Genomic DNA, 26,200 nt, shown 5'->3' with positions numbered 1-26,200 from the left:
ATATTTTATAAAATATTAATTAAAAAAATATACTATTTTCTACATTTTATGTTTTTTTGTTAAGATATTAATAAAAAAAATAAAAGAGTGTTATTTTTTTAAAAAAATGTAATTTTATATGAAATATTTTTAAAAAATAAAAATGAATAAATTATATTTTTAAATAAGTTATTAACAGGTAACTGTTTATATCTTGTTTATTAAATTGAAGAATTTGAATTTATATGTTAGTCACTCATTAGTAAACAGGTCAAGTCGAACCCGAACCCGTTTAATCCCTACCCATTTACGGTCTCTCCAAATCCGACCTGCGACCCATTTTGCCATTCGTAATAAATGTTGTTTAGATAAAACTTCAATTTTTTCATTATTTCTAAACACTAAAGTTTAAAAATTTCCCATCTTATAATATATACCGCATGAAATTTATGAGATATCATTAATTTTTAATATAATAATATTTTCCTAGCTACAGATATTAATATTAATTTTGAATTTATAATTTATTTATATTTTTCATGCGGTGATTGCATTAATTTGATAGTGAGAGCTTTAACTATTTCGTCATGCAAGTCAACTAATAAAACTAGTTTAATCTTTTTATAATTTGAGGAAGGTGCTATTTTGATACTCTTAAAAATATACCTCGTATTTTATATTTATTTAAATTATTTATTAAATGACAATTTTACCCTTTGACTATTCTACTTTGTAAGTGAAAATGCCAAAAAGAGAGAGAGAGAGAGAGAGAAAGAGGCTAAATTTGTCATTTTATTGTAAAATTCAAGTACTAAAATTTTCCATTCAATGCATTAAAAATAAATGTGAAGTGACAGTCCATTTAAAAAAAATCAATTAATTGATAAAAAAATAAGGCTACTAAATTTACTTTTGCATATATTAATTTCTCACTATATGAATTCTTTAATTCTCATTTCATAAATCAAAAAATTATATTTTTTAATTTTTAGTAATATAGCAATTGATTCAGATAATAATTATTTTTCATCAACAATAAGGTTTAAAATATTGTTCTTGACTGTCTGGCATTAGTGATCAAACGACAAATGATAATCATATAATAATACTTTAATAACAATGCGGTTTTATTATTGGTTGTTCGGTGGAGTCACACGGTACCCATACAAGCATCAAAATTAATTATATTTTCATTTTTTAAAACCCTGGTCATGTTCTTATATTTGACTACCTCTTTAATTGTGAAATAGCTAATGAGCTACGTTTAATTGTGAAAAATACTATTTATTTTTTATTTTTCAAATGTTCAAATAATTGCAAAATTGTTATCTAGGCTTTTAATTTTTCAAACTTTTTATAAAAAAATTTAAGAAATAAAAAATATAATTTTGGTTAACTTATTCCATAGTTCGACTCAATTTAATTTCATTCGAGTTAGAGTCAGAGTTCTATTTTTATAAAACTACTCGTGAGATAACTAAATCTGTCAAACTTCTATTATACGATCTCTTATACCTTATAATTATATATTAAATATTATTTTATAATTTTAAGTTTTAAGAACTTGTAATCGAGTTAAGATCGAGTTTAACAATTACAAGATTAGTTGATTTCAAGTTTAAAATTTCTAATCAATCGGGTCAAGTTCAAAATCACACTGCATCAATTTGAAGGCATCGTTATTCTTAATACAATATTATATAATATTTTATTCAAATTTATACAATTTTAAATTTAAGCTTTTAAATTAATACTCCTAAAATAAAATAATTATGCCATTTGCAATATAGATTTTTAATCTCGAAAATTTAATTTTACCGGAAGTAAAATACGTAAAAGCTTAACTGTATAACCACTACTATAATTTCAAACTTTAAGGATTTCATTTGATAGTCAACGAATAATTAAAATTCACATAATTTTATCATAACCCTACAAAATATTTTACCACTTTGATGCCTTCTGATAATTTCCGACATTGACTTTATATTGACTCTATAAGTACGTTAATTATAGTGTAAATTTTCTTTAGTAAATGATGATTTTAGTTGAAATAAAAAAATAAATGCGCAACCGTGTAACCACCACGATAATTTTTTATTTTTTTTAAGATCCGCGTGCTAGTCGCCGAATAATAACAAAATTTATAAAAGTGATGGTATAGTTTGATTACATCTTTCTAATATTGTTTACGACAACTGCTTTGATAATTCTTTGACAAATTACTAACTATTTTTTCTCTCTCTCTCGTGATGGTTGACTTTATATCGTTAAATTTTCAAAGTATTTAAACAAAATGTAGTATTAAATTATATTAATTTTCTTTCAAATAATAGAAATTCAAATCGGAATATTGAAATCCATGCTTATGCTAATTAATAGGCTTTTGTTTGTATGATTTAGTTTATTCGGTGCCATTAAATTATAAATCAATTGAACAAATGCTCATTTTTTTATGTGAAACGTGTAACAATTATGATGAATAATACGGAAAAACACAAAGATAAAGAAAGTAAGAAAAAATACACGGATTTAATGTGGTTCAACAGTATGCTTACATCAATAGAAGCGAGTGGCAACGAAATTTCACTATTATAGAAAGTAAGTTACATCATATGTATTTATACTAACCATAACCATACAGAGACATTAGAAAAAAAATTCTAAAATATTCCTCTACCGTATCACATCGCGCCCTCGCCCCACACCCCAACCCATTATTCATCCTAACCAATAAAGCAACAAATTGCAAGCCCAAAAAACCGGTGTTGTCGTTTTGCTCCGCTTCACTTTCTGCATAAGCCTACTTTCTCTGTGCATGTGTTCCACTCGATATGAGTCGCATATTACAATATTTTTCTTTTTGAATAAAATAATATATAAAATAATATGATTAGAATGATAAATTACAAAATAATACAAATCAAAATATTAAAATAAAATAAAAATTATTATTTATTTCACTTAAATCATTATATTTTAGAATTTACTTTACAAGATCAATCTTATTATATTTGACAATTGAATATTAAAAAGATATTTGCAATGATTTATATGAAAAAGTCTATGAATATCTTATTTTAATTATACTTTAAATTTATATGATCATTTATTTATTTTAATTTTAACTAAAAATTTTGTCTAAAATAAAAAATTTAACCTTCAAGAGTTAATTTTGTATATTAAAATTTTGATGACATATTATAAAAAATATGAAACCAATGATCATTTAATTATTTTAATTTCTACCTTTTTTTATAAATAAAAAAAGTAATATATAAAAGCTAATTTTGTATTAAAAAATTTTGGTGACATATTATTAAAAATCTGAAACTATAAAATTTGATTTTAATTTTTTTTAAAATAATAAAAAATATATATAAAAAATAGATAATAAAAATTGACACATTTTCATAAGTTATTTATTGTATAGAAATCAAAACTGGAAACATTGAGATTTAACACTTTAATTTCATTCAAAAATTTGAAAATTTTAATCTTTCTATATTTTATGATTTTAAATTTTCACACGGCATTTTGTTACTTTACCCTTATAAAAAAGAAAACCGCGAAAAAACATTTTTAAAATAGAAAAAAAAATTTTAATTTTTATATTTTTACTTGAAGAAAAAAAAAAACACTTAAAAAGCTAAAAAAGAAAAATCCATTTTTCTTCGATCCGTCCAATGGTCAGTGCCACAGAGACACCAGATTTCTGCCTTATTTAACGTCTCTCTCTCTCCCTCGATCTCTCTTCGAATTTTCTCTCTCCTTCCCTCTTCATCATACACACCTCTCCTACCCTCTGTTCCAGACATCTCTCTGTGAATTCCAATCTCTGAAATCTCAAAAGGCTCAAAAAGCTAAGAGAGAGAAACCCACACACCAATCATTCACTTTCTTTTAAGCTCTCTCTCTCTCTCTCTCTCTCTCTCTCTCTCTCTCTCTCTCTCTCTCTATATTGCCAGCTCTGCAGCTTCTTCATCCCCACGCCCATCACCAGGAGACGCCCTCTTCATTTTCTCTCTCTCTAACCTCACCCCGTCATCAGGGGAGAGAGACACGCATACAGAGAAAGATCGCAGGTACGTCGATTCCTCTTCGAAGATCGGTTGCCCCTCAAAATTCGATTACATGATCACCTCGATCACTTCAAAGATCGGCATAATTCGTAGATCTCTAGGTTCCTGATTGTATTTGAATATATGGAGTTTTAGTTATAAGTTTAATTTTCGAAGAATTTTTGTTGATTTGAGCTTTTTGGCGATTTTCTCGGTTCTGATTGTCTTGGGTGGTTCGAGCATTGATCTGTTGTTGACGTGAGCTTTTGCTAGTTTAATTCTTCATTGATTGTTTGATCTCTCGTTTTTCATGCATGTTTGATTGTTTGAATAGTGTGCTCTATTTCTCATATTCGGATTTGTACGAGAAAAATGATCTTTATTTGGGTTTGAGAAGAGATTAATTTTTTCTTTTTTAATTTTAAGCTACGTCTTCTACCTAATCAAGTTAAAATTTGAATATATAAATAAGGGTTTATGGAAAATTTCTGGGTTTTTGATTTGATTACCGTTATTGCAATCAGCGCTGCCGGTACGTTTAGAGATCAAAATAATCCGTAATCATTTATAAATTCATGGGTTAGTTTGAGTAGTTGTAATAGCGGAGCAAAATTGGAGAACAGAATGTTTTGAAAACAGTACCGGTGGATATGTTAAAGGAAGTGTGGCAAGTGCAAGTCGCTTGAGCACTTTTCCTTCGAAGTGTTTGGAGTTCTGATTTGGGAGGCTGCTCGATTTGAGAACATTATTGCATTGCTTTTTGCAAGTTAAAAGTGGGATCATTGAGTATTTGCGTTAAAACTGTTCCACCCCAGTGCATTGTTTTGATGTGGCAAAAATTTACAGGTGTAGAATGCTGTGAGTTGGTGTTTAGAATGCTGTGAATTGGTGATGGTGGTTTCTACTGAATAAAAGTGCTGATGTGAGGTTTTCTGAGATTTGGGTGACTTGTTATGCTTTTATGTATATATAGACTAAGGAGCTCTGGTCTAAGACAGGCGGACAGTTGAAATGTTGTAACTTTGAAGTTGTCAGGTTTATTTTCTAGTGCACGATCTCCTTATCCAGGGCGTTTAGCTGCAGAACCAGATTCTCATTAAAGAAATTGTTTGTCGAAGGCATGCCTTTTATATTAATTAAGTAGGATCAGAGAATAGTGGCAAGCAGGGATTTTTTGGATTGGTCATGGTGCACTAGGAGTGGTGTGACTGTGCACCTGTGTTTTGAATGATGTCAAGGGGTCTCTCAAAATGGATTGTTAGCTTGACTTGCCAGGTAATGTGGCAGTGTTACATGGATGGTATAAAACCGTCGTTTCATCTGTGGGGTCATCAACAAAGGAAGAAAAATAAAAGAAAAGTGGAAGAATTTTTGTGCTTATGGATAAGCTTGACATGGGAGCCAGATATTTGATGATAGTTCATGCTGATTTCAGACTTTTTGGTTGTAAGGTCTTTGGAAGATTAATCCATCTGCCTAATAGTTGTGGAACTTTTGAAGTATTGCGCTATCAATATAAATTCCAATGGTAGCATCCATGATGGAATCCTGTCATTCAAAATTTAAGTTACTGGACCTGTAAGGCAGGTAAATGTTCAAGTGAAGGGGAGCAATTTTTTTAAAAAATTGTCAAATTAATCAACAAGTATATAATGTGAGATAATAGCATTATAGAACAGGATAAGATGGAAGGTTTTTGCTCTCTAAAGGGTGGATTCCATAGATGTAAGATATAAATGTACAATTCTTGCTTTATTTATGTATTTTTTCTGGAAGCTCTGATTTTTTGTAAATATCTTTGTTGTTTGTTGCTTTCATTTGCATGACACATAATGCAAATCAGAAATTATTGATTTTCAGCTAATGTAATTGTTAGCTTTGTTTTTTTGCTTATGTCTTTGGCCATCCAGCAGTTTATGTCGTTAGATAATATGCTAATGATTTATTGCAGCTGCTGCTTGTGAAAAAAGTTTACACATTTTTCTACTGGGTTGCTGTTAAAAGAAACAACAAATAAAGGAGGTCTGACACAATGTCTAGCTCTTCAAAAGTTTTGGAACCTGCATTTCAAGGAGTGGGCCAGAGAATGTATCCTTGCAATAAGCCATGAACATAATAAATGAATTGTTGCATGATCTAATTTTATTTCTGATGTAAGCATAATAGAACGGTGGATTTCAGTTTTCCAAATGGATTCTGTGCATGCATGTGTGTGTGTGGGTGTGTGTTGTGTATGTGTGGTCCTATTATCTTATTATGTGTTTAGTGTGCTTCTCCATGATATTTTACTTAACGTCTCATAGAGGGACTGAAATTTGGCGAATTGAGAACTTTCAGCCGGTTCCGGTGCCAAAGTCTGACCATGGTAAATTCTACATGGGGGATTCCTATATTATCCTACAGGTGCATACATTTACTAATTTAAAATATAGCTTTGTCCTTTGGTTTTAATATTTTCATCTAACTCATATGAATATTCATCGTTCAATATGTTGTTTATGTCATGTTAGACTTAAATGTATGATGTGTACTACTGCTAGAATAATTATCATGTTTAGCATATGAGATGTGATCAGCGGATACTGACGAAATAATTGGGTGCTTGGGGTTTCAAAATTTTGAAACATCACATTATTTCACATTTTTTTGGATGCTCATAATGTTCTGTGACATGGTTTTGTAATTTTTCAGTATTAGCCTATATGTGTTGGGCCTAAATGAAGTTTTCTTTTCTAATGCCATACTTATTTTGATACGTTTATTTTAAAACGTTGTCAAATTTTTCTCCAATTAGAATCAAAATATGGTACATGGTGTCATTTAGAACCTACATGATGTATAGACTTTATAGTTAGTGTGTGTAGCATGCTAGCATGTGTAACCCCTAAATGTGTGCGTGCATGCATGTGTGCATCCATGTGTGTGCATGAGAGAGAGAGAGAGAGAGCGAGAGTTTTTTGGATAATCTCATTACCTCTTGGAGCTGGAGGCATAGATGATTTGCATCTTTAACATCTTCATATTGTAATCTTTCAATATTATCCTACAGACAAGCGCTGGCAAGGGTGGAGCTTATCTGTACGACATACACTTTTGGATTGGAAAAGATACGAGTCAGGTTTGCTTTTACATCAATTCTTCTGTTGAAGACTTAGAATTGTCTGAAATTATGATCTTTTATGTACTGGATCTACCAACCTGCTGTAGGATGAGGCCGGAACTGCAGCTATCAAAACTGTCGAACTTGATGCTGTTCTTGGCGGACGTGCAGTGCAACACAGGGAACTCCAAGGCCATGAATCTGACAAATTCTTGTCATATTTCAAACCATGTATCATACCATTGGAAGGGGGAGTAGCATCTGGGTTTAAGAAACCCGAGGAAGAAGAGTTCGAAACAAGGTTATATGTTTGTAGAGGAAAACGTGTTGTTAAATTAAAGCAGGTATGAGACCTATTCAACAATCAACATAAACTGATGGGTTCATTATGAACTATAAAGTTTCTTTCTTGCTTGCAGTGGGTCAAGGGAATATGAATCTGAATTTTGGCTATGCAGGTCCCTTTTGCTAGGTCATCATTGAATCACGATGATGTGTTTATCTTGGACACAAAGGACAAAATTTATCAGTTTAATGGCGCAAACTCCAATATTCAAGAAAGGGCCAAAGCTTTGGAAGTAATTCAGTTTTTCAAAGACAAGTATCATGATGGGAAGTGTGACGTTGCAATTGTTGGTAAGTCCACATATATTTGTGACTACATGCTACATTCCTTCTTTAATATGTATATTCCCTAGTTTTTAATTTCTATTTCTTCACCCACTACTTTTTTGGTGCATAAATGGGGTGAATATTCTAGATGATGGAAAGCTAGTAGCCGAGTCAGATTCAGGTGAATTCTGGGTTCTCTTTGGTGGTTTTGCTCCAATTGGCAAGAAGGTTGCCAGCGAAGATGATATTATTCCAGAGAAAACTCCTGCTACCCTTTATAGGTACCTCATGGAATTAATATTTTTTAAACTCTACCTGAAGTTTAAACATTTTGATCGTAGATTTTTAATAAGATTAGATTAGGATATTATGTTTATGCGTGTATATGGTTGGGTGTTACCTAAATTATAGTTATACGTATCTTTTATAGAAAAGGAACCTTGTTTAGAGAAAAGGTAGAATGTGTGAGGAGGATACATTTTTACAAAAATACCAAAAAAAAAGAAAAGAAGATTGACAAGATAAAGCTAACAAAGCCATCCGATCTATAAAAAAGACAAGCTTGCCCCAAATAAAATGTGTAGGCAAAGGGTGGTTATGAAAAATATGAGCATTCCTCTCCAATCAAACCACCTATAAAACACCAAAAACTGTACACCACTGTAACCTTCTTGCATTATGCCTCCCAAAACCTCTAACCTTGGATTTGGATTTGTGTATATTTTGACAAAAAATACAATGCAAAACTGTATTGAGTTTCATCCAAATCGGCACAAATCCAAATACAAAGCCAGACATCCATGCTCCCAAACACTTCATAAAAGTAATCAATTAGAGGACCTCTATAAAACTAGGGCACACTCAAGTCTTACCAAGCGCAAAGCTTATTTCTATAAGCTCCAAGCTTCTGAGTAATGAAGAAACATGTGAGCTCCATTTTTCTGTGTATAAATTATAAAGATGTTTATTGCAAAAAACAAAGAATACCTGAAATTATTATATTAATAATATTGATATTTAAATCAATAAATAAATCATAATATATTATTATAGCTTTTATTTTATATTGACATAACATTTAAAAATATTATTAATATAATAACTTCAGTATTATATTATTTAAATAAATAGATAAATCATAATATATTATTATAGCTTTTATTTAAACATATTACAATGATAACACATGTAATGTTTTGAATTTTCTTTACTTATTTAATTCTTCCTAAGTTAGTAGAAGAAAATGCCCTTGATCGTGTGAATTGGCAGAAAAGAATTCATATAGTCGACCCCATTTAGTGGGATTTAAGGTTTGTTATTTTGTTGTTGTTGTTGCTCAATGATTAATACTCGTAAGTAGCTACCATGATGTTGCTTGCCTATGAAAAAACTGCAGCGATGTTACTCTCCTTCTCTCTTAAACCCACCCCCCTCCCCTCCCCTCTTTTTTTTTTGGGGGGGGGGGGGGGGGGAAGATACTTGTTAATGAGATTTATGTAGGGGGAATAATAGCTATAACAATAGTATTCTTGTGAAGCTGTTAAACTGATCATGCATTTATTTAATCAAACTAATCATCCAAAAGCTTAATGAGAACATGGATATTCCATTTATGTTGTGGGAAACCAATAAAATTATTGTACAAGGCTGACTGGAGTGTGGAACTAGTGTTCTTTGTTGTTTTTGTTTTTGTGTTTCTTTTTATTTGGGGAGGTGGGAGGGGTGTGTGTGTTTTTACTGGGGGCTCATCGTCACAAGCGAACAGAGCATGGTTCACCAACACCCATGGTATCTTGAAAGGTTGAGTAAGGTCACCGGAACCAGGGTCCTGCTTTAAGGTTTGATTTGCCAGAAAATCAGCTCACATATTTTCCTCCCTATATCTTGGAAGGATAGTAAGGCCACTGTGGCAGGGGGACATTAAAGAAGACCGCATGTTTGGAAGGATGAGTAAGGTCACCTCAAGAGCAGTCCTGCTTTAAGGTTTGATTTTCCAGGCAATCACCACACAAATTTGCTTCCTATTTCTTTGAAGCAAGGTCACTGTGACGGGGGACATTAAAGAAGACTGCATGTTTGGAAGTATGAGTAATTCCACCACAACAGGGGACATCAAAGAAGACTGCATGTATTCCCTGCTTTAAGTTTTGATTTGCCAACCAATCAGCAGACATATTTGACTAGCTATCTGCAGCGTTAAATAGGGCTATAATTCGGGTGGTCATCTGTGAAACTAGTTGTCTGCAATTTTTTAGTTCATCTTTGATTCTGCCTTCTATTCTTTGAGAGGGGGCTATCTTTCTTGGGATTTTTGTTTCTCCTGGAATCTCAATGAAGAGAGGTTGATAAGTGCACTATTCTTTTGAAATCTTTGGAATTTTTCATTCGTCAAATGAGAAATGACATGGAAATTTGGATTGGGGTTGCTTCTGTTTTGTCATGAAATCTTTCTTTTCTGATTTGCTGATATCTTCCTGTGTGTTGATGGTGAGGTTTGGGGTTTTGAGGGGGGAGTAAGCAACAAATGGTGTTATGGAGGTGGTGGTGTGTTCGCTCTTTTTTGGACTTTAGTGGCTTATGCTAGGATCTTTCATGGAAAATCAACTCCTTCCACTAATTGTGGGTTAGAGTTGCTTTTCTTGTTTCTTTTTTGGGCACACACTAGTGTTTTTTCTCTTCTTTTTTTGAAGGGAGGGGGAGGGGGGAGAGTTTTGTTATCTGATCTTTAGAGGGATTGCAGGGGGCTTTTTGTTTGGTTGCTTTTAGGTGGATGTTCCATGAGCTTTGAGCCCATTAAGAAGAGTCAAGTTGCTTGGTTCGGACCAGTTTGGAAATAGGGTCAGACCAACCAAACAAATCTGGGCTGACAGGAAAGCAGATTAAGGGAAACAGAACAGGGGAAAAACTCGGTTTGGACCAGTTTGGAAATAGGGTCAGACCAACCAAACAAATCTGGACTGGCAGGAAAGCAGATTAAGGGAAACAGAACAGGGGGAAATAGCTGTGGAAAAGTTCAATTATAGGATGAGCAAGCTTGATGCTATGCTTTACACTTATATCAACCACTGATTCTAATTATCATGATTAGAAGAGATGCCTTTCTTGAGCCCATTAGGAGGAGGTAGGTTAAAAAGAGGAGGCGGTTGAGGAAGCTCCTGTTGAGGTTGAAGAACATCAAAATTGGATCCTCATCACCTGTTGAATTCATCATTTCAGGTAAATTTTTCAGCTGCACCTCCAATGGGTCATCCATCATACAGTCCTACTTCATTTTAAAGCTGACAAATTGTATCAGTCTTCTGAGTTTGATTGCTACTTTGTTCTTCATATTTTCAATATTTAAAATTGAGTTCGAGTTCCTTTCTAGCTGGGAAAAATGATGCAACATCCAAGCAAGAACAAATCTACTTTTCTAATTTTTATCATATTTTCGTTTTTTATTTGGGGAATTTTAATTGGGATTGTATCTTTAAATTTTTTTTATTTTTTATTTAGGAATTTAGTATTTTAGTTTATATTGATTTCTATAGTTATTTATTTATTTATTTCGATTTAGGGTACTTTATTGGGATCATTTCCTTAAGATTGTAGGATATTTTTCTTTAGGAATTAGTATTTTAGTTTTGTAATTTTACTTTTCTGATTTCCCAATCCCAAGCATTCTATGCCTATAAAAGCCCTGTACATGTTTTATTCAGTATTGAATTAGAGTTATTTTGTGTTAGAGGCGACCTAGCTGATGCAAATAGGTGTAGGAATAGAAGAAAAATTCACAAATAAAGATTGTGATTTAAGAATAGTTTTTTTTTTTTTGAAATGATTGTGCCTGAAGCCCTATTCAGAATAGAATTTTAACAACCTTCTTTGACTCAAATAACTACTGAATCCTCACAACAATAAAGAGATTACTGCTCTGAACTTCAGTCCAGAAAAAAGGGCAATTTCTAGGCACGTCAGTAACTTAATTTTAAATCACTACTCGTTTTAGCACTGTCTCAGAACAGTAACAGCAGTTTTCTGCTAGGCTCTCGCACCTTTAGCAGCAATGGAGGGAGTGGTAGGCATTGCAGGGTCAAGTCCTCAACGCCCAAGCCTCCAAATCTTCAAACCCTTGCAGGTCTGGGGCTGAGCTCTGCAAAGAAATATTCTCAAAAGACAAGCAAAATCCTCATGAAAAATGGGCTGAAGGTTTACCAACCCTAAGACTTCCAAGAGAAGCCAACTCTCATTTTGTGCATAACCCCTCCAAAAACCAGTTATCTCCAAAAGTCCCACTAAAAATAACTCCCAAGAAGTTGTCTCAGTTGCTGGTTTGGGAAAAGATACATTACTTGGCTTCCTTTGGGGTGTGGGACAAGGAAATTTTAAGGAGGTGAGCTTTTATGATATTCAGCGCGATTGGCGTTGTGTTGGAGTGTTAGTTTGTGCTGGTTTTCCTCTTTTGTTCTTTAGTCTTTGGGTTGTTCCTTGGTGTTTCTTACCTGGATTTTCCAGACTTTGTTAAGCAGATGTCTTATTCGCCTAGCTGTATGTTCTTATTCTATTAATGAATTCTTCTTTTATTTATTGAAAAAAAAACTCCCATTGCAGAGATACTTAGGTACGCCCTAAATATCACAAAATAAACCCCAAATTTAATTTGACCAAAATAAACCCTAAAATCCAGAAACTATATAATTTACCTCTATCGCCCATATATAACATTAACAACAAAGGGCGAGCCTTGGATCAATGGTAAGGTTGCTCCTTTGTGACTGGTTGGTCATGGATTTGAGTCCAAGGAAACAGCCTCTCCATATAAAAGCAGGATAAGGCTGTGTACAGTGTACCCTGTGACAACCCTCCCCCTACCCTTGCAAAACGGCAAGGCCAGGGAAAGCCCTTTACCCATAGAGAACAACACTTGATGTAAACAAAAAAATTAAGTAAAGATTGCAGACTTGCATCTCTAACTTAATCTGCATTTGGTTTTAATTAATTGTCTGAGCTCCTAAATGTGAGTTTTATGTTTTCTCTTTATCTGCATGTGACATATGATTAAATTTCATATTCTTGATGAAGCATAAATAATCTGGCCAATTTTTTTATGATACTTGCTTTCATCAATACATTTGTTAACATAAGGCTCTAATTTTATATATCTGTTTTATTTTATTTATTTATTTTTGTAGCATAACTGATGGTGAGGCAAAGATTGTAGAAGGTGAACTCTCCAAAGCCTTGTTGGAAAATAACCGATGCTATCTACTTGACTGTGGTGCTGAGCTTTTTGTTTGGGTTGGCCGGGTGACACAAGTGGATGATAGAAAAGCTGCCAGCCAAGCTGCTGAGGTAGCAGCTCACTTAATTGTGTTTTGCTTTTGCATTACAATATATTCTCATATTTTATTTTTTTATCTCTAGGAATTTCTTTCTAGCCAAAATAGGCCGAAATCAACCCGTATAACCCGGGTTATTCAAGGCTATGAGACACATGCATTCAAGTCCAACTTTGATTCTTGGCCATCAGGGACTGGAACTTCTGGTGCCGAGGAGGGTAGAGGAAAAGTAGCAGGTTGTGATTATTCTCTGTTGTTAGCCAAAGTGAAATAGTTGATGTGTAAAGTTTTTTGATTGCGAATTGTTCTGTGTATTGGTAGCATTGCTGAAGCAACAAGGTGTTGGACTCAAGAGCATTGCAAAAGGTGCTCCTGTAAATGAAGAAGTTCCGCCACTTCTTGAAAGTGGAGGGAAAATTGAGGTCTGATCACTATATAGTTTTTGGTTATTTTGTTAATTTATCTATTTATGCTTGTTTTAGAAAATTTAATGTTGTCAAATTTCCAGGTATGGTGCATCAATGGCAGTGCGAAGACTCCCGTGCCCAAAGAAGATGTTGGTAAATTTTTTAGTGGAGATTGCTACATAGTTCTTTACACCTACCACTCAGGTGATAAGAAAGAAGAATATTTTTTGTGCTGCTGGATTGGAAAGGATAGCATTGAGGTAATTATATGTTCCAAGTTCGGTTTGATAACTGAATGCATTTGTAATACACATGCACATATATGGCCCCTTCACTTTAGTCTGTCATGCTGAAGTTTCAGGATTAAAAAACGTGAGGCAGAGGCTTGCAGCTTCCTAGGCCTAAAATAAGTAGCACATTGCACACTTCTTGGGATTGAATCTTATTGATTGGGCAGAATCAGCACCCACTTCATGAGAGGCATTTTCTAGATCAGAGCAGCATGACATCCATTGAATAGTTTTAGTTTTCTCCACACCCCCCACTCTGCCGCTTTCTCACCTCTTATTTTAAGATGCATTGACTTTTTTATTCTAGCTTATTGGATTCAAAATTTGAAGTGGTTATACGAGCACACAAGATGAAGAAGCTGACAAAGCCTAATCAGAGTTCTGTAGTTTCTATTTATGGATCTTGTTTTCCTAATCTGTTCTCTTTTGCTTGTAATTTCTACTTATCATTTGCCAATATTTCGTCTCGCGTCCTTTTCCTCCTTCCCTGAGGCACCTAACCATCTTGCTCTTACTCTGCAGTCCTGGTTTTTTCTTCGTCATTTTATGCAATGCATATATTTCTTCTTATTTTCCTCTTTTTGAAAATAATTTCACACTAAATTTTTGAATTGCCTAAGATCTTTCTTTTCTGTGTGTTAATATCATTGATTCCTCAGTTTTACTTCTTTGAGTTTAGTCGCTCTAGAGTGCCAACTATATTTATGAATGAAGCAGTAGAACCTTACTATAAAAACACACTAAATCGTATGCATTACAAGAGGGAAGAGGAGTTTCTTTCCTAAGGGTGGCCAAGACGGAGATTTCTGTGTAATGTCTTCTTGTCTTCTCAGTCTTATCCTATCGAGACTGTTTAAATGTCTTTTGTTCTTCTAGTAGAACTCTTATTGCAGCTAGGTAACTAACATGCTATTGAAAGCATGCAAGCTAACTGTTTGCTTTGTTTCTTTCAAATTTTATATTATATTATAAATACACCTCTTCTATGAACAAGAGAGTTCATATTACCATATTAAATTTTTTTTTTCATGTTATTTTATTAAATTGAATTTATTTTGATTTCCTCAATTCTATTTCTTTCCTAATAACATTTTTTGTACTTTTTTCTTCCCTCTATTTGGTTGGTGGTTAACTGTGGGTTGATTGGCCTTGTGTTTAGTAATTGTAGTTAGGATAATCTCTTTATATTTCCAAATTGCAGGAAGATCAAAAGATGGCTGCTCGTTTGGCTAATACAATGTTCAACTCACTAAAAGGAAGACCTGTACAGGTATCCTGATTTTCTTTGTTAAGTCCATAATGTTACTTGTAAGACTCGCATGTATAACAGGTGTTTGCCCCAGGGTCGCATATTTCAAGGAAAAGAACCACCACAATTCATTGCAATCTTTCAGCCTATGATTCTCCTTAAGGTGCTTTCTGTTAGCTGGTGTGAAATTTCACTTTATTCTTCAATTGTAGTTGTTGTTCTAAGATAATTCAATGTCAAAAGCTACAAACTTGCAATTAGTTGTTTATTTTAATGAACTCTCCTTCTTTCAGGGTGGACTAAGCTCTGGCTACAAGAAACTTTTATCAGACAAAGGTTTGAATGATGAATCTTACAGTGCCGATGGTGTCGCTCTCATTCAGATATCAGGAACGTCTGTGCATAATAATAAAGCAGTGCAAGTGGATGCGGTATATGGACATTGACTAATTTCATTCATGCTTTTAAACTTATTTGCTGATGTTTACAAAAGACATTCTCTTGTTTTCTTCTTTCATTCCTTTAGATGCACCAGCCTATTAGATATTTTGTAGTTTGTATGTCAAACATCACGCGTGTGGCGGGGGTGGGGGGGTGTGGGGGGCGGGGAGTGGGATAACCACCCTGAAAAAGCCTGTGGCTGCATCTTTATTCATCCATAAATCTGCTGTTCTGAGAAAATGTTTCCTTCCTCTCACTCAACAACTGATAATGGACTGACCAGAGCCAAACCCATTGTATGCCAAGCGAAGGAAAGAAAGTGGACCATATTTCAAAATTTATATTTCTTTGAATAGAACATAGTTGATAGAATTCCCCATACATGACAAATAAAACTGGTTAGGAATTATAAATCCTCTCCCAGTCATATTTTTTAATCAGCCAAGTTTCATTACAAGGAATCAAGGGGATGCTACCCAAGTACTGACAAAAGGGAAATAACCTGCACTGCAGGATGTCAAAAAATCAAGAATTGCTAGAGTCAACCAAAAACAAACCACCATGCCATCTAGTAACAGTAGCAATCCAGCGGTGTTTAAGAATACAAAGGTGTGGCCTATCCTTCAAAAGCTCTCTTTATTTCTCTCTCTACACAAACCAAAATATGGCAAGGGAAACGAGGGACAAAGCTTTCTTGCTCTCCTTGTTAGAGCGGATACTTTCCCAAGCTCATAATGCTCTTTACACTGTTCTGGCAGTTACCCCCTGCTGCCTGATCAGAGAAGTGGCCAAGTCCCAAAGGATTCTGGTCCAGGAGCAATGCAAGAGGAATTGATCAATAATTTCAGCATTTTTCAAACACAAAAAGCACTTGATGACAAGGGGCTGCTTTGTGTAGGCTGCTGTTTTCCAGATGTGCTTCTAGGGAAGTTGTTGCTAGTTTCTGCCTGGGGTGACTATCGTATGATATGATCTGACCCGTGAAACTGCTGGCTTTATCTAGGATGCGCATGGTATTACTAGTAGTCTTTCGATAATGAATTTTGTACAAACAACCATAAAAATTTGTAAGTTTATCAATTTCCCAATCCAAAGCACTTCTAATAGAGGAGACAGTCCATAATATCTCTTGGTCAGAAATTTGAAGATGATTATTGACGTATACACTCCTCTCCCAACTTTAATGGTCCAACCATTATATTGAAGGTCATATTTTGAATCCTTCCAATTGAGAATGTGAAGGAGAAAATTCCAATTGACATGATCAAAAACCTTCTCTGTCAAATTTACAAGCCATCGCCCTTTCCTTACTATAGGTATTGACAACTTCATTCGGTATAAGATCTCCATCAGCATGATGGTGCTGGCCAATAACCTCTCGAGTTGCTTCTTTAAGCCTCGTAGCAATGACTTTAGATAGGATCTTATAGATACTACCTACAAGACTGATAGGGCTTAAGTCTTTAATATTGCTGGACCCAATTCGTGGGAACCATGGTAACAAATGTGGAGTTTGGACTGCTCACAAAGCTGCCTATTCTGTAGAAAACATAAAAAATGCTGATAATATCCTGCTTTAGTCACCAATTTTCTTGATAAAAAGCCAAAGTGGAACAATCAGGGCCAGGTTCTTTATCTTCATTACTTGCTTTCCCCTTTTAATCAGATTATCATTATGATCTTATGCTGATTTCCTCCCTAAAAACACCTTGGTTGGGATTTTGAGATTTCACTGTCCCAACTTCCAACAATCTTTTGAGGGAAACTGTGAAGACCGTACCCTGAAACTCCCAGAAAAAGGGTCATGACAGTGGAACTTGTGCCCTTAGCTCCTTCTAAAGATAGAATCCTCTGATTCCTCTCTGACTCTACACAGCTTTACTGAGTACAGCAGCTTCATGAAGGACACAATAAAGGCTCTATCTTGCCACTCCTGCAATTCTTTAATTAATAGAGTTTTCTATTTGTTTCTGTATCAGCATCTTCATACACAATATACTTTTCAATCCAAGCATCATCATAGGCAATGGCAAAAAGATCCAGGAAAGCATCCCTCAAAGCCACCTACCCAAACCTCACATCATGCCAATAACTAATCCTTCAGTCCCCAACCAAGAAAGGAGAAAACTCTCCACACATCCAAATATGATCTGATGACTTTCATAACCATACTGGTCTACTCCAGGAAAGTGTGCCATATTTATACTCATTTATCTCCCAACAAGAGCTCTGCTTTTCAAAATTTTGAAATCCACTTTTCTTATAGTGCTATGTTGAAACCCCCAATCATCTAGGGCTGTTGCCTCCTTGTTTAGACAATCAAAGGACTCCAATTCAGTAGATGACATTTGAGTTCCTCCCTGCACCAATGCACCCGAATTTGCTATGATCTTTTCCAGCTTCTTCATAACTGTCAACCGAATTCTGAATAAAGTCTGTTGGCCATAATTCTTCTTCCAACCTGCTGCTAGTCTTCCATCAGATATTTTGGTAATAGAATCCAAAACAGAACTGGCTTTGAAGGATAAGAATGGAAGCCCTGTGTATGTCAAGAATCAATTTTGCTCCCCAGCATAGTTGTCTAGTTGAGATTCAAATCGCGGATCGAAATCCCAGTTTTGGGAATCAATTATCAAGAAGCGCATATGCTCCCAAACTAAGTCTAAACCTTAAAAGACAATTTTGGGAAAATATGATAGTATTGTACAAGGGATACCAGGGTTTGAAAAACATTCATAGGAACTGATTTGAATGGACACATTGGAAAGTATAATAAAGGTTATGAAAGGATACATGGAGGCCATGGATACGGAGATAAAAATTAGTGGTGATATAATTTTAGTTTTTTCCTTGTCATACAATCTTGTTATAGCAAATACCCGCTTTAAGAAAAGAGAAAAACACTTAGTAACCTTAAAGAGTGAACACTTAACTCTTTTACTGGGTGTGCTGGATGCTTTCGTGCCAAATTTTCTGGGGGATACAAGGCTTTGGATTGGGGATATGCTTCAGGTCTTTGTCTTCAAAGTCTTCCCTTTCCAATCTCATAAAATCCACAAATCCTAGCCCTTTCCTCTTACAGAAGCTTTTCAGAAAGCAAAGATTCCTTTTAAAATCTGGGCCTTCATTTGGACCTTAATTCTTTACAAGATCAACACAAACAATATGTACAAATAAGACCTCACAAAGCCCTTAAGTCCAAATATTTGTATGCTGTGAAATGAGTCTGATGAGACTGTTAGACATTTGTTCATTCATTGTAAGGTAGCAAGATGCATGTGGAATAATTCGTTTTAATACTTTGGTGAGGTTTGAGTGGCTCCAACTACAATTCAGGATTCTTTGAAGGTGAAGTTTTGGCGTTTTGGGAAGGTGAGAGACGAGATATTTTGGGACTACACTGTTTTTACAATCTTGTGGTCGCTTTGGCTGGAAAGGAATGCTATAGTTTTTAAAGATCTAAAGACTTCTCCAAGATTGCTTTGGAGAATGTTATTTTTCTCGCTTCTTTATGGGCTCATTCTTTTGGGGTTTTGGGGGTCTTTTTCTGTTTGATATTCAAAGGGATTGGAAAGCCGCTTTGATGTAATTTGTTAGATTTTTCAATTTTTTTTTCTCTTTTTTGCTTTTCTTTTTTTTTGGGGATTTCTTAACCTCATTTCATTGAAATTATCTTTATTTTTAATAAACTTGTTTTAATATTTTAAAAAAAAAGTGGATAAAATAAAAGGCAAATAGATTGTTGAGTAATTGGGTAAAATGGAAGACCTCAACTCAATGATGGGTCTCTCCCTCTATATATAATATATGTAAGTACAATAGGGGAATGACCATAATACCCTAACTAACTCAAGACTTATTACTAACAAAACTCTAACACATAATAATAATAATGCTAGAAGACTAAATAACCATTAACACTCCCCCTCAAGCTGGAGCATATATATCATATGCTCCTAGCTTGTTGCAAATGAATTTCACACGAGCACCTCCACAGGCTTTAGTGAACAAATCAACAAGCTGAAACTTAGACTTCACATGAGTGGTTGTAATGAGCTTTTGTACAAGTTTCTCTCAGATAAAGTGGCAATCAACTTCAATGTGCTTTGTCCGCTCATGGAAGATAGGGTTGGAGGCAATATGAATAGTAGCTCGATTATCACACACATCAATTCCATAGGTTGAGAATGTCGTAAACCCAGTTCTTTCAACATGTTCTTCTGCCAAACAAGTTCACATGTAATGTGCGCCATAGCCCTATACTCTGACTTCAGCACTCAACCTGGCAACCACAATTTGTTTCTTAATTTTCCAAGACACTAAATTACCACCAACAAAGATAAAATACTTGGTTGTGGATCTTCGATCGGAAGCTGATTTGGCGCAATTTGCATCCGTGTATGCCTGAATATGAGTGTGACCCTGATCCTAATATAAGAGACCTCTCCCTGGTGCACCTTTGAGATATCTCAAAATGCGAATCACTACATTCCACTGACTTGTTTTTGAGGAATCGAAAAGCTGACTGGCAACACTTGTTGTAAAGGATATATCTGGTCAAGTGATTGTGAGATAATTCAACTTTCCAACAAGTCTCCGATACCGACCTGGGTTAGGCAACAAATCACCCATTTCTGGTATTAACTTACTATTGGGATCCATGGGTGTATCAACAAGTTTGGATCCCAATAGCCCCGTCTCATCTAAAAGATCAAGAACATATGTCCATTGTGACAAGACAGTTGGTGGACGAGATCTCGATACTTCTATACCCAAAAAGTACTTCAATGGTCCCAAGTCTTTGGTTTGAAAATTACTCTGTAGAAAAAGCTTTAGGTCTTAGATGCCACGATCATCATCACTAGTGATCACAATGTCATCCACATATACGATAAGCAAAATACTGCCGGATGGAGTATGACGATAAAATGCAAAGTGATCTATTGCACACCAATGAAGGCCAAACTCAAATACTACAACACTAAAACGGACAAACCATGCTCTTGTAGATTGTTTTAATCCATACAATAACTTCTTGAGTTGACATACTAAGCCTAACTCCCCCTGAGCAACAAAACCATGGGGTTGCTCCATATATACCTCCTCATGAAAGATCACCATGTAGAAAAGCATTCTCCACATCTAATTGATGTAAAGGCCAATGACAATTGGTGGCTAAATAAATGAAAAAATGTATTGAGGCAAGTTTAGCAACCGGGGAGATTGTGTCTAAATAATCCAAACCATACACCTAAGTACACCTCTTAGCAATAAGGTGGGCCTTTAGATAAGCCACGGAATCATCAGGATTGACTTTCACATCGTACATCCAGCGATAACCAACCGCAAACTTATTAGAAGGAAGAGGTACGAAACCCCAAGTATCATTATCATGTAGTGCAGGCATCTCTTCAACCATTGCCGTCCTCCACCCAGAATGGGATAGGGCTTCAGAAATAGATCTTGGAAGAGCCGCAAAAGATAGGGTACTAACAAAACAATAATAAAAGGGTGACAAGAAATTATAACAAACAAAATTAGAGATCGGATGTTGGGTACAAGTGCGTTTACCTTTTCAAAGAGCTATTGGAGGATCAACATCATGAGAAATAAGATCATCCGACGAGGAAACTAGAGGCACAATGGTAGAAGCTAGAGGAGGCACTTACCCCTTGAGTCGTTGTGTGTATACTTGCAAATTGGGATGATTCAAGCGATGAGAAGGACTCAAACTAGATGAAGATGTAGGAGGATTGGGCACAATTGCTAGGTTTGGTCTGGAAGACAAGGCAGAGGAAATGATTCATCAAGGTCAATAGAACTCAAGGAATCAGAGTAGTATGGTGTAGACTCAAAAAATGTGACATCAGCAGAGACAAAGAATCGATGTAAAGTAGGACTATTACATTGATATCCCTTTTGAGTATAGGAATAGCCCAGAAAAATACATTTGATAGCATGAGGATCCAACTTATCCATTCCTGGAGATAACTAATGGACAAAGGACATGCAATCAAATATACGTGGAAGGGAGAACAACGGAGTCTAAGGAAAGATAACTTAATATGGGAATTTACCACCAAGGACATAGGATGGCATTTTATTGATGAGGGAGCAAGCCGTGAGCACAACATCACTCCAAAAGGCTTTGGGGACTTTCATTTGATACAATAGGGTACGAGTGACTTCAAGAATATGCCTGTTTTTTGCTCTACAACTCCATGTTGCTGTGGAGTGTGGGCACAAGTGGATTGATGGATCATACCGGAGTTAGTCATATAAGTACTGAAGTACTCCTTAGCATTATCACTATGAAGTATCTTGACTGGCATATCAATTTGAGTCTCTATTTGGAAACAAAAGGCACAAAAGACATCAAACAATTTGGAATGATCTTTCATTAAATATAACCAAGTCATCCTAGAGTAGTCATCAACAGATGTAACAAAGTACCGAAACCCCAACTTTGACGTCACACGTCTAGGACCCCAATTATCAGAATGGACAAGCATGAAAGGACTAACGACCCGTTTGTCGACCCACGGAGCAAAGGGAACACGATGATGCTTGCCCAATTGACAGGACTCACACTTAAGATTAGACACAGAACTGAATGTAGGAACCTGCTATTTCAACTTGTCCAAGGGCAGATGACCAAGGCAACAATGGATTTGAAGTGGTGTAGCTGTGACTGTGCAGGCAATGGGTGGAGAAGTTGACTCAAAGTAGTGAAGTCCACAAGCCTCATGTCCTGGTTGTCTTTCCCATCTTCAGATCCTAAATAACCTTAGAATCAAGAAGGAATGTGGTAGAACAATGACTTTGTAAGCTTACTAACTGACATAAGATTGAAAGGAGATTTAAGAATGTATAAAGTAGAAGAAAGAGAGATAGAAGGAGTAGGATCTACTGTTCCTATTCCCTTAACTGCAATAGTGGACCCATCAGCAAGGGTAACTTTAGGGAGATTTTTAGGATGTTGGAGATCAGAAAAGAAGTTGGTTGCACCTGTTATATGGTCAGAGGCAGTAGAATCGATGATCCAAGGACTAGTAGGAAGGATACCAGATGACATCCAGACTATAGGACTACCTTTCTGGGCAAAAGAAGCAATGTGATACGATGCTTGTTGAGACAATTGATATTGTAGAAACTAGGGGTGAGCATTCAGTCGGTTCACTTAATTTGGTTAATTAACCGAATTAACTAAAAAATTTTGGTTTAAATATCTCATTAACTGAACTGACCGAAATTTCTATATTTAACTGAACTCAAAACCAACCGAACTAACATTTAATATTATAATATATATAAAATATAAATAATATATATAATACATATAAAATTTTAATATATATAGTATATAAAAAATAAATAAATTTTTAGTATATATGTAATATATAAAATATTTTAATATGCATATATATAATTATTTATCATTAATTTATACTATTTGGTTAGCCAAATTAACTGAACCCAAAAATCGAACCAAAAACCGAAATTCAACGAAAATGAAAACCGAACTGAACCAACCGAATGTACTCGGTTAATTTAGTTTTAACTGAATTATGCTCACCCCTTGTAGAAACCTTGAATACCCCTCCTCTGATATAGTCACAGTATGCAGTTCACACAAACAAGTGACTAACAAAGAAATCATACTTTTGGGATTTGCAAACGCCATCATTCACAAACTTAGACCAATGATCATAAGAAACTCACACGCAGACCCAAGAAAGCAACACTCAGCACTGGAACAATTGGAGAGGTGAACCACCAAAACTACCATGAACAAATCACTGACAACCTCAGATGCAGCCCCAAGAAAGTAATGCTGCCACAGCCACACACGCGCGCGCGCGCGCACAAAACAGCTTATGAGCACTCCACTGCCCCAAGAAGGTCACCAATGACTGTTTCTAACAGTGACTACAACTAATGAATTACCATGAGTGCCTTGTCACAACAAAGATTGGATCTTGGAGCAAAAACACATGCCCAACAGCTTGATATTTTGGTAAATGGAAGGAATTAGAATAATGAATAAAAAAAACACAGCAAATCCCACTATTTTAGACCCAATAAACTCAAAAACAATTGATAAACAGCTTCACAAAGCATCAAACAACCATTCATTGGGTGCCACACTGCCACGGACGAGGTGAACAACTCACTGACGGAGATAGCACTGCCACAGCCTCACAACTGAACATATGAATGCTGCCACAGCTCCAAAAAAGTCACAAAGAAGCCTTCACAAGCCTTGGACAGGCATTAACAGAATGCCGCAAGTGTATAGTAAAAAAAAATTGACGACCTAACCGCTTGATATTATAGTCTAGAGATGGAATCAGAGCATGGCAGAGGGAAAAAAAGAAAAAGAAAAAGGTGGCCGGAAATTCACTCACGCGCCAGCACGTGAGGTTGGCCCTGCCAGCATTTGGTCAGCGCGTGGGAGGCCCTTTGGTGATTGAGTTTTTTTGGGGGAGTCATTTGGGAGGGGGGGGCGGGGGGCGGGGTTGTTCTGTTTATGGGTGTATTGTTGGTTTTGTGAAATAATATGGGATGGAGGTGAATCTAGGAAGGACAGCTGTGGGAATGGTGTTTTCCAGCGATGGCTGAGGAGAGTAGGTTTAGTTTGGATCACGCTTTGATAACATGTTGCGTAATTGGGTAAAATGGAAGACCTCAACTCAATGATAGGTGTCTCCCTCTATTTATAATACATGCAAGTACAATAGGAATGACCATAATACCCTTACTAACTCACTCTTATTAGTAACAAAACTTTAACACAATAATAATAATGCTAAAAGACTAAATAACCATTAACATAGATTTTTTCTTAACTAGGAGTAGATATTGTTTGTCTTGTAAGGATTGTAAAGTTATATTTGGGGAAAGCTTGACTTCACAACATAGATTTTTAGTATTAGATATTTTTGCAAAGAAATGGAAGAAAAAGAGCAACATAAATCATGCAAGTGAATTAAGTGGTGGAGTCGGAAGGGTGAAATATAGTAAAATTTAAAGATAAAATGATTTAAGGAGGGGGATTGGACAATAGGGGTTAAAGTAGATTCAAACACTATGTCAAATAGTATGGCTAACTCTATTAAAAAAATAGCAAAGGAGATTTTAGGTAAATCTAAAGGAAGAGTATCAGACAACGGAGAAAGCTGGTGGTGGGATCAAGATGTCCAAAAGTAGTAAGGACGAAAAAAATCTGGTATAAAACTTGGAAAAATTATAGAAATATAGAAAAATTTTAAAAGTATAAATAGGCTAGAAATAGAAATAGGCAAAAAAAGAGTCATTAGTGAAGCTAAACATAGGGCTTATGATAATTTATATGCTAGACTAGATACAAGAGTAGGGAAAAAAGACACATATAAACTATCTAGAGTTGGGGAAAGGAAGTGCAAAGATTTAGACAATGTAAAATGTATAAAAGATGACAAAGTTAATGTATTGGTAAAAAGAAGACTACATAATTTATATGGTTAAAGGAATTATATGGTTAACTAATTTATTTAACACTATTATGAAAATAAAGAAAATGTCAAAGAAATGGAGGAAAAGCACATTGATACCCATATACAAAAACAAAGGTGGTATTCAAAATTGTAATAGTTATCATGGAATTAAACTTATAGTCATACGATGGGATTGAGGGAAATAGTCATTGAACAAAGAATAAGAATAGAAACGAGGGTCATAGAGAACCAATTTGGTTTTATGCTTTGAGAGATTGACAACAAAAGCTATCTATCTACTAAGAAGATTAATGGAAAAGTTTAGGGAAAAGAAGAGGGACTTGCATATGGTTTTTATTGACTTAGAGAAAGCATATAATAGAGTAGTTCTTTGGTGGGTTTTAGAAAAGAAGGGAGTATGCAACATATGTATTGATGTTATTAAGGTTATGTATCATAGAGTAATGATTAGCATTAGGACTGCAGAAGGAAAATTTAGAGAATTTCCAAGCACAATAGGTGTATGTCAAGGCTCTAGTTTGAGCCCTTATATGTTTGCTTTAGTGATTGTTGAACTCTCTAAGAATATCCAAAATGAGATCCCATGGTGTATGTTATTTGCAAATGATATTGCTTTGATTGATGAAAGTAGGAGCGGGGTAGAGTCTAAGTCAGAACTTTGGAGAATAGTGTTGGAGTCTAAAGGTTTTAGGATAAGTAGAAAAAAGATGGAATACATGAAATGCAATTTCGGCCGTGTATGGAGGAATATGAAGATAAGATTAGACTTGATAATAAAGAAATCAATAACACTAGTAGATTTATTACATTAGATCTATTATTCAAGTGGAGGGAGAAATTGAAGAGGATGTAGTACAGAGAGTTAAAGCAGCTAGGATAAAATGGAGTGCTTCGGGTGTGCTGTGCGATCGTAGAATACCAGTAAAATTAAAAACAAAGTTCTATAAGATGACTATAAGACCTGTCATGCTATATGAATCTGAATGCTGGACAACTAAAAAACAACATATTCAAAAGTAAAAGTGGCCAAAATGCGCATGCTATGGTGGATGTGTGGTATAACGTTAAAGAATAAATTTAGGAATGAACACATTCATAATAAGTTAGGGGTAGCACTAGTAGAAGATAATATAAGGGAGGGGCGACTTAGATGGTTTGGGCATTTGAAATGTAGACCAAGTAATGCACCGATGAGGAGGAGCGAGCTAATTATTGTTGATGGTACTAGAAGGGGCAGACCTAAAAT

General features: G+C 35.1%; 1 protein-coding gene across 1 annotated transcript in view; it reads left to right on the top strand.

The window, feature by feature from the left end:
- Positions 1-3,666: 3,666 nt before the first annotated feature.
- LOC131167335 (villin-2) overlaps positions 3,667-26,200 on the top strand; it is a 34,390-nt gene continuing 11,856 nt past the window's right edge. The window contains exons 1-14 of the mRNA XM_058126104.1: positions 3,667-4,064; positions 5,992-6,128; positions 6,344-6,443; positions 7,090-7,158; positions 7,248-7,484; positions 7,599-7,776; positions 7,901-8,033; positions 12,924-13,083; positions 13,156-13,306; positions 13,392-13,492; positions 13,579-13,737; positions 14,969-15,037; positions 15,111-15,179; positions 15,310-15,447. Coding sequence (XP_057982087.1) covers positions 6,073-6,128; positions 6,344-6,443; positions 7,090-7,158; positions 7,248-7,484; positions 7,599-7,776; positions 7,901-8,033; positions 12,924-13,083; positions 13,156-13,306; positions 13,392-13,492; positions 13,579-13,737; positions 14,969-15,037; positions 15,111-15,179; positions 15,310-15,447 — 1,620 coding nt within the window. The 5' untranslated portion in view covers positions 3,667-4,064; positions 5,992-6,072. The remainder of the gene's footprint in view (positions 4,065-5,991; positions 6,129-6,343; positions 6,444-7,089; positions 7,159-7,247; positions 7,485-7,598; positions 7,777-7,900; positions 8,034-12,923; positions 13,084-13,155; positions 13,307-13,391; positions 13,493-13,578; positions 13,738-14,968; positions 15,038-15,110; positions 15,180-15,309; positions 15,448-26,200) is intronic.

This window comes from Malania oleifera, chromosome 11 (assembly GCF_029873635.1).
Source record: "Malania oleifera isolate guangnan ecotype guangnan chromosome 11, ASM2987363v1, whole genome shotgun sequence".
Lineage (NCBI taxonomy): Eukaryota > Viridiplantae > Streptophyta > Magnoliopsida > Santalales > Ximeniaceae > Malania > Malania oleifera.
The sequence above is the reverse complement of the archived record's forward strand: the minus strand, read 5'-3'. Positions and strand labels throughout refer to the sequence as shown.